The sequence below is a fragment of the Catharus ustulatus genome, chromosome 6 (assembly GCF_009819885.2).
Source record: "Catharus ustulatus isolate bCatUst1 chromosome 6, bCatUst1.pri.v2, whole genome shotgun sequence".
NCBI lineage: Eukaryota > Metazoa > Chordata > Aves > Passeriformes > Turdidae > Catharus > Catharus ustulatus.
The window spans coordinates 6,074,295-6,092,666 of NC_046226.1; the positions used below are offsets into that span (position 1 = coordinate 6,074,295).

The 18,372-nt window shown below is 41.5% G+C and overlaps 1 protein-coding gene across 1 annotated transcript in view; it reads left to right on the top strand.

Annotated features, from left to right (window-relative positions):
* MNAT1 (MNAT1 component of CDK activating kinase) overlaps nt 1-18,372 on the top strand; it is a 119,256-nt gene that overhangs the window by 67,722 nt on the left and 33,162 nt on the right. The window contains exon 7 of the mRNA XM_033062360.1: nt 16,330-16,451. Coding sequence (XP_032918251.1) covers nt 16,330-16,451 — 122 coding nt within the window. The remainder of the gene's footprint in view (nt 1-16,329; nt 16,452-18,372) is intronic.

Below are 18,372 nucleotides of genomic sequence, written 5' to 3' on the forward strand. Positions count from 1 at the left end.
TGCCTGCATACCAAGCATTCCCCTTTGTGGTTGTTTACAAGAAAACATGATTAGGATTTTCTTTTGTTATGGGGGAGAGAAAGAGGGCTTGGCTTGAGAGCTAATGGGAGAACTTAGAGAGGATTGCAGTGGGAGCTTGATCCTTTACCCATTTGGTTTCACTTATGCACCTTAATCTGCCACTTGGTGGGATGATGCCACATTGAATTCCTGCTTAGGTAGAATTTGAAGCCTAGACATGGCTAGACCAAGAATTTATCACATCAGGCACTTCTAAAACCTATTTGGAATATGGGGTAAAAACTCCCCATTCCAGTCCTTAAGGTGCAGTTTATATTAAAGCTTAATATTGTGTCAGTTTAGTTTCATTGATAGTGTTGTGTACAGCATTTGTTTTGTGTTAATTTTTAGCCTGTTTTGTGTCTGATTAGTTAAGTGGATTTGAAATACAAAATTAAACAGATGTATCACTTATAAAGTGATATAAATATTCTTGAAGAGTGTTGTACCCATTTAGCTGCTTGTTGCTTTTAAGTTGTAACCAATTTGAACTGTAGATACCAGTTATAACTTTTGCATTGTCTCTCTATCATCTAATTGAAAAACCTTTGGATTTTTTTTGTAACTCCCAGAATAAAGTATTGGGAGGATCAGGATTATTTTGTTTTTTGTGAATACCAAAGCATGAATGTAGCTGCACTGAAGATTTTATTTTGTTTATTTATGAAGAGGCAAAGTACATAGCAACTGCAACTTTTCAAAATGTGAAATTTCTACTGCAGGAAGAAAGCTCCTTTAGAACTGCAGAAACTTTATCTTCGTTGTTAAATTCAGCACTCTATGGCCATGCTGGTTCACCTTCTATTGTTTTCAGTCCATCTCTTCTTGCTGGTAGCCTCAGACTTAGAAATGAAGGAGTGGACTGTGGTGGTTCAGAATTGGACCTACAGGGGGAAGTGAATTTAGACAGTAAAAACTGCATGTTCTGTTTGGAGAAATTCTGCCTGCAACTCTGGAGCTGTGAAAGTGCAGTCTGGTCCTGGGAAAGGTGGGAGGAGACTGTATTTTCTTGTATCTTTTGCACAAAAGGGAATTTTTTGCTGGCAGAAAAGGAAGCTGGAAAGCCAAGGAATGGCCAGCTGACACTTTTAGGAAGGGGACAGAGACCCCCTACCTGCCATAGCCTGTGGGTGACAGGGAGACACACACAGCAGCTCTTTCATTTTGCAGTGGGAGGGATGTGTGTGTGCATTGTCAATTGTCTGTGACAGCTGACAGTGGGGGGAGGGAGCTTTTGAGAAGAACTCTGAGATTTGGAGCAGGGAATGTGAGCTTCAGTCAAAATGCTTCAGTTGCGGTTAATGCCAAGCGACTGCAGCTAGTTGGAACATGATTTTTGGATTGGAATATCAGTGCAACTTAGCTTGGGTGGTTTTTTGTTATGGTTTCCCCCTTCTCTAACAGAACACGTTTTGCTGAAGGATCAGTTGGAAAACCTGAAGGAATGTGGATGATGTGAATGACAGGGTTACTGCTCTGACCACTTTGGTGGACTCACTGAGTTTATAAAGTCTGCCCCTTTCACTATTCTCTTATGCTTTTGTATTTTCTGATTAATGGAATCTTGAATCTATTTTTAATTATTTGCATAAGGTCACACAAAGTATTAAGCTAAGGCCATGGAGAATAACTTTGTAAATTCTTGCTGCTCTGAAATCTAATTAAAAACCTGCAAACTTCATCATTCATCATTTTATGGTAGGAGTGTGTTTCTTATGGAGACAGTCTAATATCCTGCAGCAACTTCATGGCATTAAAAAAATAATTAATGGACCCTTTTAGGGCAATGTGTGTTGCTACAATGTGGAATAATACTTCAGTGTTGTAAGTGAATGGTGTGCTAGGAAACACTAATCCCTTGGTATAGTAACAGGAAGTATGAATATTACTTATTAATAATAATGTAAAACACCTTCACGCACATATGCCTTTTCCTGGGCGTGTCTACCTTTTTGTCAACAACAGCAAATTTTACAGAAATTTGGTGAGAAGCAAGAGGGATTTGTGTAATTAAGATGATCTATTTGCTTAAAAGTCTTCAGAAGTTGTAAGAGATGGAACTTAGCTGTATGTGAGGGATGACTGTTGTGCAATAATGCCCCTTCATTCCCCTTTCATAATAAATCTCTGCAGAGTATTCATCTGAAGGGCTGGATGCCAAAAAGAACAGGTTCGACTTGTCTGTGAGGATTTACACCACAGTGAAACGCACAACTGCTTTTGTAGAGGTCATTGTGAAGGTCACGGAGCCAGCGCGCACCGCTGAATGGGAGCAGCCTGGAACAATGGTGTGAGAGCCTGGACTGCCTGAAATCACTGTTCAAACCTCATCTCAAATGTAGCAATAAGCTGGGATCTTTAAAACACACGGCTTCAAAGCATGTAGGCTGTTTGGCAAGAAATAAAGGGTCGCTTTGCCGTGGTTTGCATCTCGTACCCTCTGCTGAATGTGGCTCTGAGCTCAGAAAGCAAGTGTGCCCATTTCCTGGCCATTAACATTGAAATAACTGAGTGTGTCTAATATAAACATCCTCAAACCATTAATAACTGCCTCTGTCCAGGTTAAAAAACCCCCACAATGATACTGGATTTAATTACCTGAAATTTGGCGCACCGTCTTTCTTACAAATAAGGTCTGAGTTTGGCCATAGGGTCGCTATGTCTTTAAATAAAAGATGATGATCATTTCAAATGGCAACCAGCCATCAGTGGGGTTTAGTGCAGAGATTAATTAGTAAACTTTGGAATGCGCTACAGCAAATGCAGCTGATTGGCAATAGCATGTGGAGCAGCAACTGGTGGAAAGCTGGTGCTGCTGAGCAGCAGAGGTATTTCCAAGAAGATTTAAGGGTGCTGTGATGTGCTTTGCTTTAAATGGCACAGTGCTGATTGCATCAAACCACCAGTTCTCTGTTCATGCAGTTTGGTAAATGCACAGATTAGAGAAATCTGGTGTGCATTTGGAAAGAAAACAAGTTTCCTTGTATTGTTTTCATAAGATGAGGTGCACCCCATGAATAAAGTGATGTCCCTGAACATCAGTTTCCAGAGAGTGATTTGTCTGCAGTGCATTTTACATTTTTTTAATTAGAAGAGAGATTTTAAATGCTAAAATAAAAATTAAAGGACACCAGCGTGATTATGGACAATTCAGTGGTTATTGCAGTAAGCTGTTAGAATTCTAGTCCACTTTTTGAAATTATACAGATTTCTAAATATATATATCTGCATGATTTATAATTGCTTACTGTCTTCCTTTTAAAATTTTAAATGCATGATTAGAGAAATGTGGAAACTTTTCTCTGTAGGTTAATTTTCTAAAGAGGATTGATCTATTTGATGTGAGTAATGGACTCCTTTATGTATAGTCCCTAGTGGGGCTGTTTTCTCAACTTGTTTGGCCCATGGGATTGGGACCCAGATAATGAATTTAAGATGATTTATGTAATAAACAACTGATCTTGAGATATTACTCGGAAGCCAGATACAGTTCTTGAAATGTATCTTAATGATACTGTATTTGTCTTCTGATGCCCACCTTCATTTAGAAAGCAAAGGCCAAACATCCATTTAAATTGGTAAGAAAACTTCACACCAACACTGGTAGGTTTTTGCTTTGGAAATGCCTCAGGCATGTGGATTAGCCTGGTAAAATTCATCTGGCTGGATGTACCTCGAATTCAGAGCTAAATCTGCACTTGTGGGCTAATGATATCGCTGAAATAGTCATATAAATTTTTGATACAGACCTGGCTGAGGTGCTTGATCTCCTAAGATATGGATCACCCTGGCTTTGACCCAGAAAACCCTTAGGCATGTGCTTTGAACTGAAGCAAGCATGTATTCTTCTTGGCTTAACTCTCAGCTCTGTGGCTTGGTCCTTGTTGCAGTTCAGTCCCATCCATGTTTCACGGTGGATCTGTGCACCCAGCAATGGCACACATCAGTGTTTAACACCTGGGCACTACCTGCTTGATTTGCCAGCTGTTGGAACAGTCCATGCAAGGACAAGGAGTGGAGGCTGGAGTTGTGAGGGTGCTGGTTGTTCCTCTGGAGGCCTGTTTGTGCAAGCCTCTGCTTCCTAGAGCGTGGTGTTTATTGCCATAGGTAATTGCAGCGCAGCGGATGGGCTCGGTTTACCCCATCAGGTTTAGGCTTGCTTGGCTTTGTTGGACTGGACTTGTAGGCCATGATCCAGACAAAGTAATTGGAATGTGACTGCTCCTTTGGCTTTGTGAGGCTCTTTGTGTGCTTGGAACTGCTGGGTAGTTTTCTAAGCTGAATCAGTGTTGCTGAATCTGGGTCTAAGCCCCAGGTAAGTGTATGATAAAATTTTCTGATGGCAAATAAATTTGTTAGCCTGACATGCCTCTAAATAGTTCCCATGTGCAAATGTGCACATGATTGGGGCATTACAGGGCTGTGCAAACATTCTGTGATAGTCTTTGTTTAAAACTGGATTATTTGCGTCTGGGTGTATCTGTGTGTACACACACAGAACACAGAACAGAAACCTCCGTGCACACAAAGAGCATCTCATTAAAAAAGGCACTCTTTGAGCACTGCAATCAGCTAATTACTGAGGTGTGTTTATTTTATTCAGACTGTGTGTATGTACAGTATACGCATCCAAGTACATTGTAGAACATTATGAATAATTAAAAGCAAACTGTAGCCCTTTACAGAAGCAGAGCTAGGTACATGCAGTGGAGCAGTATCCTGACCAGGCTGCTGGTTTGCTGTGACTCAACCGTGGTACGAATTGCAGAATGCTTTTTGTAGCACTTGAGGGTTGCTTCTTAGTATTGGTCTAAATCTGAGATAGAAAAGATTAAACAAAGTCTAATTTCTTTTTTTTATTTGATAACAAACAGTGACTGCAGCTCCCTACTTGTGCTAATACCCTGGAACAGAGCAGTGCAGCTGCTGGAGTAGCTGAGCTGGGGGTTAGGTGATTTCAGAAGGTGAGCTGCTTTAGGCTCTGGCAGGCTTTTGTTCCTTGTAGGTCTCTTGGTCAGTGCTCCCTGTCCTGGCAATAAATGTTTCAGCCAACACAGCAACGGCTGTGAACAGGAGATGTGGGAGAAAAATGCTGATGAAGTGTCATGTTTTAACTGTGCCCTGAGATTAATGTGAAACTAAAGGAGAAAACATGGTTTTCTCAGTCAACTACCATTGATAAAAGTTTATGTCCAGAGCTAGTTATTTAGGCTGCTGGTGATTTAAAGGGTGATTTAAATTTGTTTGTTAAAGCTTTTTTTAAAGCTTGCCATCTTTTGTTGAAAATATAGTTTTCCAGAGTTATACATCTTAAACTTCATTTTCTTTTTCTTGTCAAATTTTAGACAATTGAAAACAAACCCCAAAACCCCACCCTGGATTATTAAACCAAATGTACCGTGAAAGCTTCTTGAACAGCTTGCCTTGGCACGCTGAAATTAATGTGGTTATAGTCCAGCCATAGTGGTGGTGGGGAAAATAACCTTCCAAACTGTCAGCACTTGGGAAAGGAAACACAAAAACCTATTATTATTCATATGTAGTGTAGAGTTTCTGATTTGCTCCCATTGACTTGAGCGATGCGGTATCAGTTACTGCGATGGCTGCAGCGCCGGGTTTGTGTTTCATGTAATGAAGTGGAGCAGCAATGCAGATGCCCAGTAGCCCAGTGTGGCTGGATGGATGGCTTCCAGGTAGATGGACACTGGGGCTGGCTGGCTTAGGAGGCAGTTTGCTGTGGCCAGCCAAAAAATCAGCTCTTGCTGGTGAGTCTGGAAGTGTTTGTGTGCGCTGAGTCAGTCTCTTTATATACCGGGGTGATTGTAGCACTGATTAGACTGGAAAGGCTTGGCTTGGCAAATCCTCCTTGTGTGGGAAGCTGGAGTGCAAAAACTTGCCTGATTTTCTTTATTTAAATCAGTATCATCCTGCTTGAGGCCTTTTGGAAAGCACATCTAAGTGAATGGTGTTTTAAGTTAACACAGTGTTCACAGTGCAGGGCAGTTTTATTGGGCAGGGGTGTGCTTGGGGTTACCTTCCACAGGTTCTGCTGTGTTACACGTGGGGGGACTCAATTCTGCACACACACATTGTCTTTTGTGAAATCTCTGCTTGAAAGATTTAATATCTTAAAATTTGCTTTATGATCAGCAATTCTTTGAACTCGCAAGCAAGCAAGTGTGAATAACTTCAAATATCCATTTGAAGTCTGATTCTGAGGAATGCTTATGTTGATTTTTTGACCTTAGAATGTAAAGTTTGATCTCTGCCTCAAAACTGCGTTTTTGTAGCGGAAATGTAAATACAGTCTGAACTTTTTTTAGATACCTTTAAAGTGTGCTCTGTCTCTAGAAGACAAGGATTTTATTCCAGAGATCCTGGATATTCAAGCCATGGAAACTTATTTCTCTTCATAAGGCCTCAGATTCAGGAGCTGATCTCTAATCAGCACAGCTCACTTGCATGTGCTTTTGTTCAGGAGACAGAGATCTGTGGTGGTTTAGACTTGAATACAATATTTTTGGTAATTGTGAAGCTTCATAAACTAGAGAAGGGTGAAGGGTGGAAGCTGATTGAGATCATTTAGAGTTTTATATAAGCACATAAAGCTGTAAGTTGTCTTGTTGTGTTTGAGTTTGAAAAGCCCTTTTTAACTACTTTGACATCTCGCTTTTATTCTCAAACATCTGCTTTAGATTGTTTGCCATAAAAGTGTAAGAATTAATCTTGCCCTCATTTTTGTTATTGCTACCAGAAACCAAACTATTTTTATTACTTCTTATATAGGGATTTGGACCCTGAACTATTCTCAGAGTTTAGGAGAAAAGGAGTTTGTATTTTATTTTCTTTTCTTCCCCCCTCATGCACCCTTCCCCTCCCCAAAACTTACAGGTAAAGTTAATTAAATTATAGTTTTTAAGTGCACAAAGATGTTCGGCGTGGCTTGTAAAACTGTGTAGTAAGCTCTGCTGTGCTTTATTGGTCCAATACCAAGAGTTTTAAGGGGATTCAAATGATCAGCTTATGTTGGTTTGTTTCTCAAAGCAGCAGCTGCCCTGAGCCAGGGTAAGCATTTACATCTTCTGTGGAGAGCCTGGTACATATTTTACTGATTGGAAATAAGATGTGAAATGCAAAGAAATCAAGACCTTCATATATGATTAGTCCTTTGATTAACAAATGTTCTTAATACTTGTTCTTGGGGCTTCCTTTTCTCTGGGATTGCAGCCTGTTTGTGTTGTTTCCCAAGCAGCAGCCAGTGCCATGGCACGGGGTGTCAGTGCAATCCCTGATCCCCTGCACGCTGCCTTTGAGCTGTGGCTTTCCCCTCTTGGATATTATTAAATGTCAGGGCACTCTGCCTGTGTGGCTTCATCCAGTACTTGTGCCAGAGCATACAGGAGTCTGCCCTTCTGCAATGGAAGTGTTGTTTTTTAAGGCAAAACTGTCTGTTGTAAACCTATAGCAAATATAGAAATACTCAGCCAGTCTCTCCAACTTGCTCGAAATGCAATGTTTGTGCTGCAGTTGCTTTCACAGCAGTCTCTTCTTTCAGAATCTGTGGCAATGTTGCTTTTTTAAAATTTGAATACAAGTGTTTTAGCAAAAGGATTCACAACAGACCCAGTGAACAAGATTAAACAGATGAGCCATCTTCTTATTTTGTAAGCAGATAAATATGGTTTTTCAGGGACTGAGTGAAATTGCCATGTGATTTTATCAGTTTTTGTTGCCAGCTTCTATTTTTTTCTGAGATTGGAGATTTTTCATGGCAAGAACCATTCCTTTCTCTTTATGTTAAAGATGCCTTAGATATTTCTGGTTGTGTTTCAAGGAGTTAGGAAGCTGAAGCCACTGAAACCAGGGCAATGCAGCAGGCTACGGTAGTTCATTTGTAGGGGGACTTTTTGCACCTCTCAGAATCAGGCAAGATTTACAAATAGGTTTCTTGGTCCTGTGAATTCTGTGAATATTGTCCAAAGGACTGGTAAAATTCAGGTGCCATGGGAAGTAAGTACAGCTGTGTGTCTGTGGTTCAGATTTAAGCACTGTTTTGTTATACTCACTTAAAACATAGATGGAAACTCTCAGAACGAAACTAAACCTCTCTGGAAGGACAAAAGTAAATTTTGTGCAGATTAAAAATGCAGTTTCTTCTGCCCCAGGGAGTTTTTTTGTTTAGTTTGAGAGAATTAATATGCATTTTCAAAGCAGTACCATTAAGTGTGTGTTATGTTTGCAGTGGGTCCCCTCCTGTCCTGGAATAGTTGGTTCATGTTTACTTGTGCACCCTGCATGCAAATGGAAAAAGGCTAGAAATAAACTACTTTTACTTTAAGTAATAATTTCTAAATATATTGCTAACAGTTTTTAGTTTTCATTTAAAGTGTTGTACTAAATACAGCCCACAGATATTGAAGATGTGCCATGTACTGCTAACGTCTGATATTTTCTTAGTTCTTTAACTCTAGACTTTTCTAAACTGTAACTTTTAACTTTAGACAGTTTTTCTAAATTCCTTCTTTTTATCTTTTTGCCTGTTTCTAATAATTCACCCTTCCTGTTTTTCTATTCTATTCATGCTTTTCCTTTCATCTGCCTTTATTGTCCTTTTCTTAATATTTTCTTTTTTTGGTCTCTGTTGCTATAAAAACTTCCTTGCTTTCTCTTGCCAGACAACCATCCACCTTTAGCAGTCCCTCCTTAAAATCTAGCTATTCAAGGAATCTCACTTTATTTCTTCCCTTTATCAGGCAGACATAAGCCATACTGAATGTGATGTTCTGCATCTTTATCACCGTTTATCTGGGTCTAGGCTGGAGCTCGGTAAAACAGGGAATATGTCTCTGACTTCCATACACACACACAGAGTTTCTCATCTTCTACAGTATGAGGTCAGCTTTCTGTTTGGCTTTGTTATTTTAAGCAGTGTTTCTTTTTAAATCATCCATCAGACTTTGCATTCCTCAAAAACAGTATTGTGGAGCTGTTTGGATGGGGGAAGCTGCTTTAGAGAATCTCAGGAAAGAGCAGATAGTGAATACAGTGATGTATGATTCTTTATGAGCTGCTGTTCTTCCAGCACAGTTTCCACTGTTCTCCAGGAAATCCTAGATAATTTTCTTGCATAATAGAGGGATCATATCAGTGTAACACAGCTTTAGTTCAGCAAAGCAGGAGCACCAGTGGATTCACCTGTGCAGACTCAGGCAGTTGCTGGTGGATGAGCGATGCTTTGTGCTCTGACCTCCACTGCTGTGTCTGTCCCTCTCTCAGTGTTCATGATACACAAAATGGCATTTGTCATTTATTTCTGCTTCATGTCCCTTGAAAAATTAGGTCTTTAATGTGTGTATTTAAAACAATGTTATATTAAAGCCTTAAATCCTGTAATTAGACTGGCTATTGTTGGTAGTTGATACTGTGCTTTGTTGATAGCCGAACCAAAATGACCAAGGCTCCAGAAGTCTGATGGTAGAGATGCAACAAAAGTTTGTTTAGTTCTGTTTAGTGCTATATTAGCAACATAGCACATAGGGGGCTGGTGAAACAAACTGAACAGAACATGGACTTTAAGTCACCTGTAATGAAACTTTTCTCTGAAAATGAGAACCTGAAAAGGGCCATGTAGAGCCCTGTAAAAGCTACTGTAGGGGAAAAAACCCCCATGAGCTGATAAGAGATTTGCAAATGCAACTGGCATTCCTAGGGTGTCCAAATACCCCCCAGCAGCCAGCTCATGGCATGGCTCTTCAGTCCAGCTGAAGGTGGCCCAAAAGGCACCAAGTGCAGGGTAGAGGCCCTGGAGACAGAGCAAAGAGGAGCAGAAGCATTTGAGCTGTGTCCAGCACAGTGGTGTGCACAGAACTAATTTCTTAGGAGCTGAGACAGGGTTGGAAGCAAGATTGAGAAACTGGTGCTGAAAACCAGGAGTGAGACCCGTGGGCTTATTAGTGACATGAAAATGGTGTGTTTTAATTCTTCATTCCCCAGAATAGCACTGTCTTGTGTACTGGACTATCCTTTAAACAGTGGTGGGGATTTTGAGGAAAGCTTGGCAGATCCTGCCAGAACTCTGGGGTCTCCACTGAAAACAAGAGAGTGACTTGTAGCAGCAAACATCCAGACCATCCCCTGAATCCTGCCTGGCTGCAGCAGGCAGTGCTGGACAGGACAGTCCTGAGCAGGCTCTGCAATCCATGGGCATGAGGAAAGGGCACCAGGCTTTTCTGTGAACAGAGCAGGCACTAAATCCTGCTCTGGCTCTGACCCAGCAGAATTGTATTTCAGCTTGTTAGATGGATGCAGGCTTTCTTCTGGGAGATTAGAGAAATGGGGCTTTTTGGCAGCAGCTTAAAGATAAGTCTGGTCAGGTAATTACTTATGTCAGAAAGTTGTAAAGGAAAATTTTAGAGGCAAGTAGAACTAATGGTGTGATTTAACCCATGGTACTTCATGGATAATTTCCCAGGTACCTGTTTGTGTAACAAATGGCATTTATCTGTCTTTGTTAATAGCATCTTCAGTGCTGTTGATCTCTTGGCTTATTTTTCTCATTCCTAAAGGAAGCACATCTTTTAAGTCTGTTTTGGCATTTGAAAATCAAATTAAGTTACTGTGGAGGGAAAAAAAAAATGGTCTAAATTTAGGGAGATTGTTATTAGGCATTTGAAATCATCTACCACACAGAGAAGGGGGGTGTACAATATTGTGTCTCTGATCTTGCCATTTGTGGTCAGATTTTGGTTTTGAGATCAACAGAAAATCTTAATGTTGGTTCTGTTGCTTTCTGTCAGATCATTTGTTCTTTAAGTTTAGCTTCTGAGATATCCTCATAATATTTTACTTCTCATAATCAAGTAAATAAATTAGATTTCTTGTTACTTTTTCAAGAGCAGAGAGAGAACAGTTGATATTTAAGTCTTTGAAAAAGATTCACCGGCACAGGAATTTTAGACCAATGAATAGAATTATGCATTTTAGTTTGACATACTTTGTGTTTATTTAAAAAGGCTTTGGAAGACAGAGAGGGTAAAGGTTAAAATAATATTAACTGAGCCCTCCAAATCTATCAGTTTCATTTTCCTTTTCCTGAGTATTACTGTAGTTATAGTAGTTAATCAGAATCAGAAAGCCACATTAGCATTGCTGACATGGATTTGTCAATAGTGAATTGAGATGGTAGAAACTGGTGGGGGAGAACAAACCCACAACAACCCAGCTTCTGGCTCACACCACATCACCAATGATATTTGCATTGATATCTGTAAGAAATTATGTTAACATGAAATCTTTCCAAACCTGAATTTTGTTATGAGTTTAACAGTAAAATAGTTTCCTAAGACTGCTTATACTGAAAAATGCATGGAATTTATAGTTTTGTTTTAATGTTCACTTGAAAGCATTTGGATAATTGCACACTCAGATGATGGTGTGTTGAAAAGGGCCTTTGTTAACCTCTCTGTCCTGCCATCTACAGTGGAAGCAGTGCTGGGGATGTGTTCTAGCAGCATCATGTCCTGGCATCCCACAGCCCTTGGTTCCTCCTTGTCTCCTTTCACCAGGCTCAGGAGAGTGACCTGACAGTGAGAAGGGTTAAATAAAAATAACATTGCTGCAAGCTGACTTAATGAGATGCAGCATGAATGTCACTATTTCTGTTCTCTGACGTGTCCTGTGGAAGTGGGCTGATAGCAGAGCTGAGTAAGTTCCTAAGCAGAGAAAAATTTAAAAAACAAGAAGATTGGCTCCAGCAAGTAGTCCAGCTGCTGCTAGTACAGAAACTTGCCTTGTCTGGACAAGTTTTACTGACCCCAGTCTCTGGCTTCTGTCTGTTGCCTGGGGATGTTTTTGTGGCATAGCTATTTCTCCTCTTTCCCCTACTAGTGCATTTTTGGTGTCAGTCTCCTTTCTCCTCCTACCCAGCACGTGAAAGATTTCTGGGAAGGCTGTCAGAGGGAAGGAGGTAAAGGAAGGCAGTGTCATTTTGGAGACAGGGAGAGGGAGAGAGGGCAGGACAGGAAGAAGTGTGAACGCTGCAACTTGGGCTGATATTTCTGTACTCAGTGCTAAAATAACCTCTTTCTGCTAGCAGGCAAATACTGATGTACCTGGCATCTGCCAAGAGTCCCTCCCCAAAGCTGTGTGAAAGGTGCACTGATACACTTTAATTTTGATGTTCTAATTGCCACAATTGTTCCTCAAAGACTGTTGTTTTTGTTTAAAGTAAGCTGCTTGTTACTGCAAGGGCAGTTCTTTGTATGTAATCCATGGCTTTTCTTTTATTAATGCCATGTTGTATCACAATCTGAAACCAAAAACTGGCCACTGCTTTTGTTTCTCTTTCAGCTGAGAGTTGTCTCAAACAGTCTATCAGCCAGTCAGTTTTACTTCTAATACAAAGACATTATTCAACCCCCCTCCCAATTTAATCCTGTATGTCTCTCATCTGAACCCATACAGCACATGAATAGAATGTCAGTTGCTCACAAATCCATTGCTGTGCAGGCTTTTATGTAAACAAAGTCCCAAGGATAAGCAAATGCCTTCCTTCTAATTAGCAGCATGTTTTGTGGTTCCATACATTCCAGTATGTAATAGACAGCTCTGGTGCCTAAAATAATCCCAGGGAAAACACTCTATGCTGCAAAGATTGGGGTGGGAGGGAAAGGAGGCAGGAAAAAGTGTTGTCTGTTTTCTTGGAAGTCTTTTCTGTCTTCATTTGGATGCTGTCAGCTTCTTTTACACAAACATTACAGCATCCAAGGGGAATTAGAAATACTTACCCATGACCACATCAGATTTTAGGTTTGTCAGGAGAAAGCAATGCAGAAGCAGGACCTTGGCCCCCCTGGGTTTCATTTTGGTTTCAGCATGCTGATAAATGCTTCCTAATGCTGGAAAGAGGTAAGGCTGACTGTCTAGGTGGAATACAGGAAATTGAAAAGTCTTACCTCATAGATTAGAAATGGGTTTTGGATCTGTAAAAGTGCTGTGTAAGTCCAAAGTAACAGTTACTGTCTGTTGTGGTGTCTCTGGAGTTAGGCAGCAGCTTCCCTTTATTACCAGTCTGTTGTGAAGTGGTTAGGGACCACTTGGGACAGAGAGACAGAAGTGGGATGCTTCTGGTCAAATGGCTTTTAACTGAGATAATAGTGGTCAAATTGACCTTTTAAGTTCAACAAGGTTATTTTGTGAGTCAGCTTATCCCAACAGCAGTGTAAATAGGAAAGGCAATGGTTTAGGTTTGCATCTCAGCCTTTTGCACCGGTCTGGGTCATATCCAGTTCTGAGACCTCACTCACCTGTGCAGGGCTAAACAATTTGAAAGTCTGTGAGCTCAGGAGCCTAAAGGCCAGAGAGCCAGAGGGCAGAAACAGCAGGTGATCATGGGGCTTTTTACCCCTTGCTAAGTGGAATGTGCAAACCATGTTGCCAAAGCCCATCAGCTGAAGCTGTGATTTTGGAAAACAAAAACAAATGAGCTGTCTCATGCAGCTGCATAATCTCCTTGAGGTGCAGATCTGCAGGCTGCACACAAACCAGAGCAGTCGTTTTGCTATGCAAAATACATCCTGGTTCCTAATACTGCACCTTGGCCCATGAGAGAGGTGAGAAGGACATAGAGAGAGTCAGTCTGATCTACCAGAAATGAGCAGCCAGTAATAAATGGTGAAGATAATTAGCTATTGCAACAACTTACCTAGGGGATGTGCCTGTACCTCTGTGATCTGAAATCTGTGAGTCTAGATTGGATGCCTTTCAAAAGAAGATATTTTGGCTGAACTGCCAGTCCTTGGGCTTCATACAGGAACACAAAATGTCCTGGCCTGTGCTGGACATGATGTCAGACCAGCTCAAGGGGGAGACAGTTTCTATAATGCAGCTCCTCTTCCGACTTTCTGCTGCTCTGCAGGTCACCACAGTGAGTTGGTGATGCAATTCTGCACAGAAAGGTCCTTCCCCATGCCCCTGGTGTGCTGACCAGTCAGCCTTCCCACCCTCCATGGGCAGCTCCCTTACAGCTCCTGAGAGATACTAACCATCATGATTCCTACAAAGAGGGGAAGACAAATGAAATATTTTCACCTTGTCCTCCCAGGAGCTTCCAGAGGTGGACATCTGCAGCAGCATAAATGGGGGTGGGCAGTGATGAGCCCAGTCCATGTGTCAGGAGCATTTCTGTGTCTCCTGGCCAATATTGGCAGGAGTCACTCTCATTAACAAAGTGTCAGGAAGGCACCAGTGGCAACTCTGCTGGCAGTGGGCAGCTGTTCTGGTGGTGTCCTCAAGGGATGGGGAGCCTGCAATCTGAGACTCTCCCTTTTTCTGCACAGAAGTAATTTCCCAAAGTATTTACCATGGTTTTGATCTTTGCCCAAAACTGAAATTTCTTTTCTACGTCTGTAACAAAATTTGGACTGGAAAGAGTGAGACTCTTCACTCACCAAATGAGGTTGTACACATATAAAACATGGGTATAAATTTGCATTTGGGTGGTTGGAGACAAAGATGTTGCTAAAATTTCAAATCTAAGAGTCTTATTTAATCATTAACCTCTTGCAATGGATCTAAGAGGCCCACATAAATGTAGCTACAAAGTATTTTAATAAACTTGAATATATTGTAAATTGACAGCTTCTAGGAAAATAGAAACCCCTTTTATGTCCTAAAATATCATGAAGTGGGACTAAAGCAGAATTTTAAACCTTTCTTTTCCTACTTTTTTAAAATGTGTAGTAGCCTTCTTTTAATGTTACAGCAATAGTTTGTAGCACAGTGCTGACCATGAGAGTTCCAGTGGTTCATGGCTGACTGGAGAACTCCCTTCACATCTCCAGGACACTGTCCCCATACCAGAGTCAGCAGTGGCCTCTCCAGTCCCCCAGGCAGTGCAAAAAAAGCCTAAAACTCTCTGTTTTCATCACACACACAGGGCTGTTTCAATGGAAAACTTGAGCCTCTGATATTTCCGCAGAGATCCACGATAACACTTCTCAAGGACTCGCGTCTTCAGTTTTCTTAGCTATTTTCTGCAACTCCCTAAACAAAAATATCTCTGCTCCAAATTCAGAAAGGTCACTGTCTTCAACCACAAATTTAATTAACAGCTTTCCCCTTCTCCAGACCTTTTCATTCCCCTCTTTAGTTAATTTTAACCCAGCGTCCCACATTAGGAGCCTGTATTTTCCGCTTGAGGGAGTAGATGCTCGGAGGAGTGGCCCCAGGGAAGCTCAGCTCAGTAAGTGATCACCAGTGGGAGCCAGGGTTATACACAGCATTACACCATGGAAAGCTTCCCATCTCCTGTTTCAGACAAAATGTCTACAAAAACAATACTACTGCTTTGCTGAATTCCTGCATTCTGCAGATGGGAAGCTCAGTTACTACAGGGAAAGCCGGGCTGTTTTGGGGCAGCTCACGGTGCTCTGTCTTTTTGCTGCTGCTGCTAATTTTTGTGAGCACCATAGAACACAGTAGAAAATTGAAACTGTGTGAAAGATCAACAAATCAGTGTAGAATGTCACGCAGCAACATCTGTTAACTTTGGCTCTATCTCATATCCTCCTGACCCCCTCCTTCCCAGCCCCAAGTCTCCTGTTTTGTGAGAGCTCCGAGTGATAGGGACTTGCAGGGGAGCAGTGTGGAAATGTCTCACTGTTTCTCAGCAGTCTAAAGGGCTTGCAAAAGTACCATCTGGAGTGAAAGCTTAATGTTTGTGTGTTTCTATATTTTTAGTTATGAAACAAATGGGAATTTGCTGAATGAATTAATTGTTTTGCTCTGTAAAAGTCTATCTTGAGAGCCATTATGTATGGGAGCTTACAAAGCCTGTGGAGAGAAAGGAAAGTGGCTTCCCTTTCTAATTAGGGCTTTCAGGAAATCATTGATTACAGAATCAAGTAGGGCTGCTCAGAGACATTTGTTTGATAGTACTTCAGATAAATGAAATTAGTGCCTAATAATAATTTTGCTAGTGACACTGGAAGCAGCTGTATTCTCTTAATGGTAAACTTGCCCTGAATAAAGCTTTGCCTCTTTTCTTCTCGTCCAAACAATTATAGCTGTTGAAACATCACTTCCAATCTGTAGGTACCAGTAAAAAATGGGAATCATGAAGAAGTGAGTGATACAATGAACAGTATGTTCTTAGTGGGAGGGTGTTTGTCTGGACCAAGTTAATGCTTGTTCTTATATTGCATATAAAAAAGTCAAAACAAAACATTGACCCATATGTAGAAATATTTGACTTTTTTTTTTCTTCAACAGGGTCAGCATATTTCATTAGCTCCCATTCAAAAGTTAGAGGAAACTTTGTATGAATATCAGCCTCTCCAAGTGGAGACATATGGACCACAAGTTCCAGAGCCTGAAATGTTGGGAAGGCTGGGGTAAGTAAATCAGTGAATTTTAATTCCTATTTCATGGCATTATAGTGGGATTGTTATCATCTTCAGATTGCCAGGGTTCTTTTTTTTTTTTTCTTTCCTTTTTTTAGGGATCTTAACGAAATATTAGACTTCCTGCCCAACCAACATTTTGTTTGGGTGGATAAGCTGAAATTTTTGGTCCTCTTGCCTTTATAGATCTATTGAGAGCTAGACTGGATTGCATTAGTGTTTTTAAGGTTGTCCTTGGCAGTCATAGTGAAGTAGCTGTTCATTTTCAGTTGCACGGTATTAAAAAATAAATAAATAAAAATCTGGGGCTTAATTTACCCAGCTGTAAGCCAGTAAAAATATTAAAGTTGGGCTGTTTGCCATGGAAAAGGGTAGATTTACTTGTCGGCTGCTGTCTACAGTCAAACTGTGTTTGTGAGAAATGAAGCACAGAGCTTAACTTTGTCAAAAAATTTAATGCAGGGTTGGTCCAGCAGCTTGGCAGCATGGTGGTGTGCAGCCACGTTTGGAAGGGAGTTTGGAAGCCTTCTGTGCCTGGCTAAGGGGGGTTAGGAAGTCCAGAAGTGATGTGAGCCCTCTCTAGAGAGCTGTTTGTAGCTGAAATGCCACCTGGAGACTGTAGCTACTGGGGAGTGTCACCCAGCTCATCATGGCCTGACCCTCAAGGTCATCAGCGTGTCCAGTGCCTGGAAAACTGCATGGCTGAACCAATGTGCAGGCTGGCAAGGCAAGGAAGAATTTAAAAAATAACAGTTTACATTTGGCTGTGCAACCTGGGAAAACTGAAGCCACAAAGTACTGAACAAAGTTGAGGCAATTTAGTGTGCAGTTTTGGAGAGCACTGAAATCCAAGCAGGAATCCCACCTAGTTCACTGCCATGGGAGAAGTTGTATCTCATCCAGGAAATGACAGAGGTAGATAGACTTAGTAAGATAAATAAGCAACCTAATGGTGCTTCAGAAAATTGAAGGCTGTCTGGAATTGAGGCTGTCTCCATTTTTACTGTTTCTGTGTCCTCCTGATGCCTGTAATTTTTATTATCTGGTATCAAGCTTCTCTGACCCAGCATTAATTAGGAGTTTAAACTTGGGCAGAGCTGGTTCAGCCTTCACCACCTGTTTGGATGGAGCACAGCTGTGAGGGGGGCTTGGAGGGCCCCTCAGCCTCATCACAAACAAGAAAAAGATGGTTTGTGCAGGGAGCATTCCCTTTGCTGGCATCTAAATCCATCAGGATCACTGTCATCTGTGTCCATTGCATTTAATGGCACTGGTTCTGAGGCAGCCCAACCTTTGCAGAGCAAAACCCTTTAAACCCTGCAGTGGTGTCGGTGTGGGAGCTATTCAGAGTGGGTTTGCTAACAGTGCTACAGACTTTCCTTGGAGACATTTTAAATGTGGCATTTTCCTCCTGTGAGCAGGAAGAGCCAGGCTTGTTGGGCTTGGCTCTGGAGGTGGTGAAGGAGCCGAGGGTGCGGGTGGCTCACGGCGTGCTGGCTTGGTGGTGCCCACCAGAAGAGTTCCTCTGAGTCCCGAGGCTGTTTGCCATTCCAAAACAAATACACCAGTGCTGTGGGTTCCCAGCCAGTACAGCTCTAACCCTATTCCATGGGGTGCCTGAAATACCTTAAACTGTGCAGGGCTGTTGGTTCATATATTTGTGTTTCTGTGTTTATATGAACTCATGCGCATTTCCTGTTGATGATGAATGCTTAACTAATGTGCCTCTGTCCCTGCTTTGGGGCTTTTCAGGCAGCTGCATACAGCTGCCTGGGTGAGGCAGAAGAGCTGGGCACAATGAAAACCTCTCCAGCTAAAGATTTTTAGTTTCCTGTTCATTTGGACTTATAAAAGGCCAGGCTGGATGGGGCTTTGAGCCACCTGGCCAAGTGGGTGGCATCTCTACCCATAG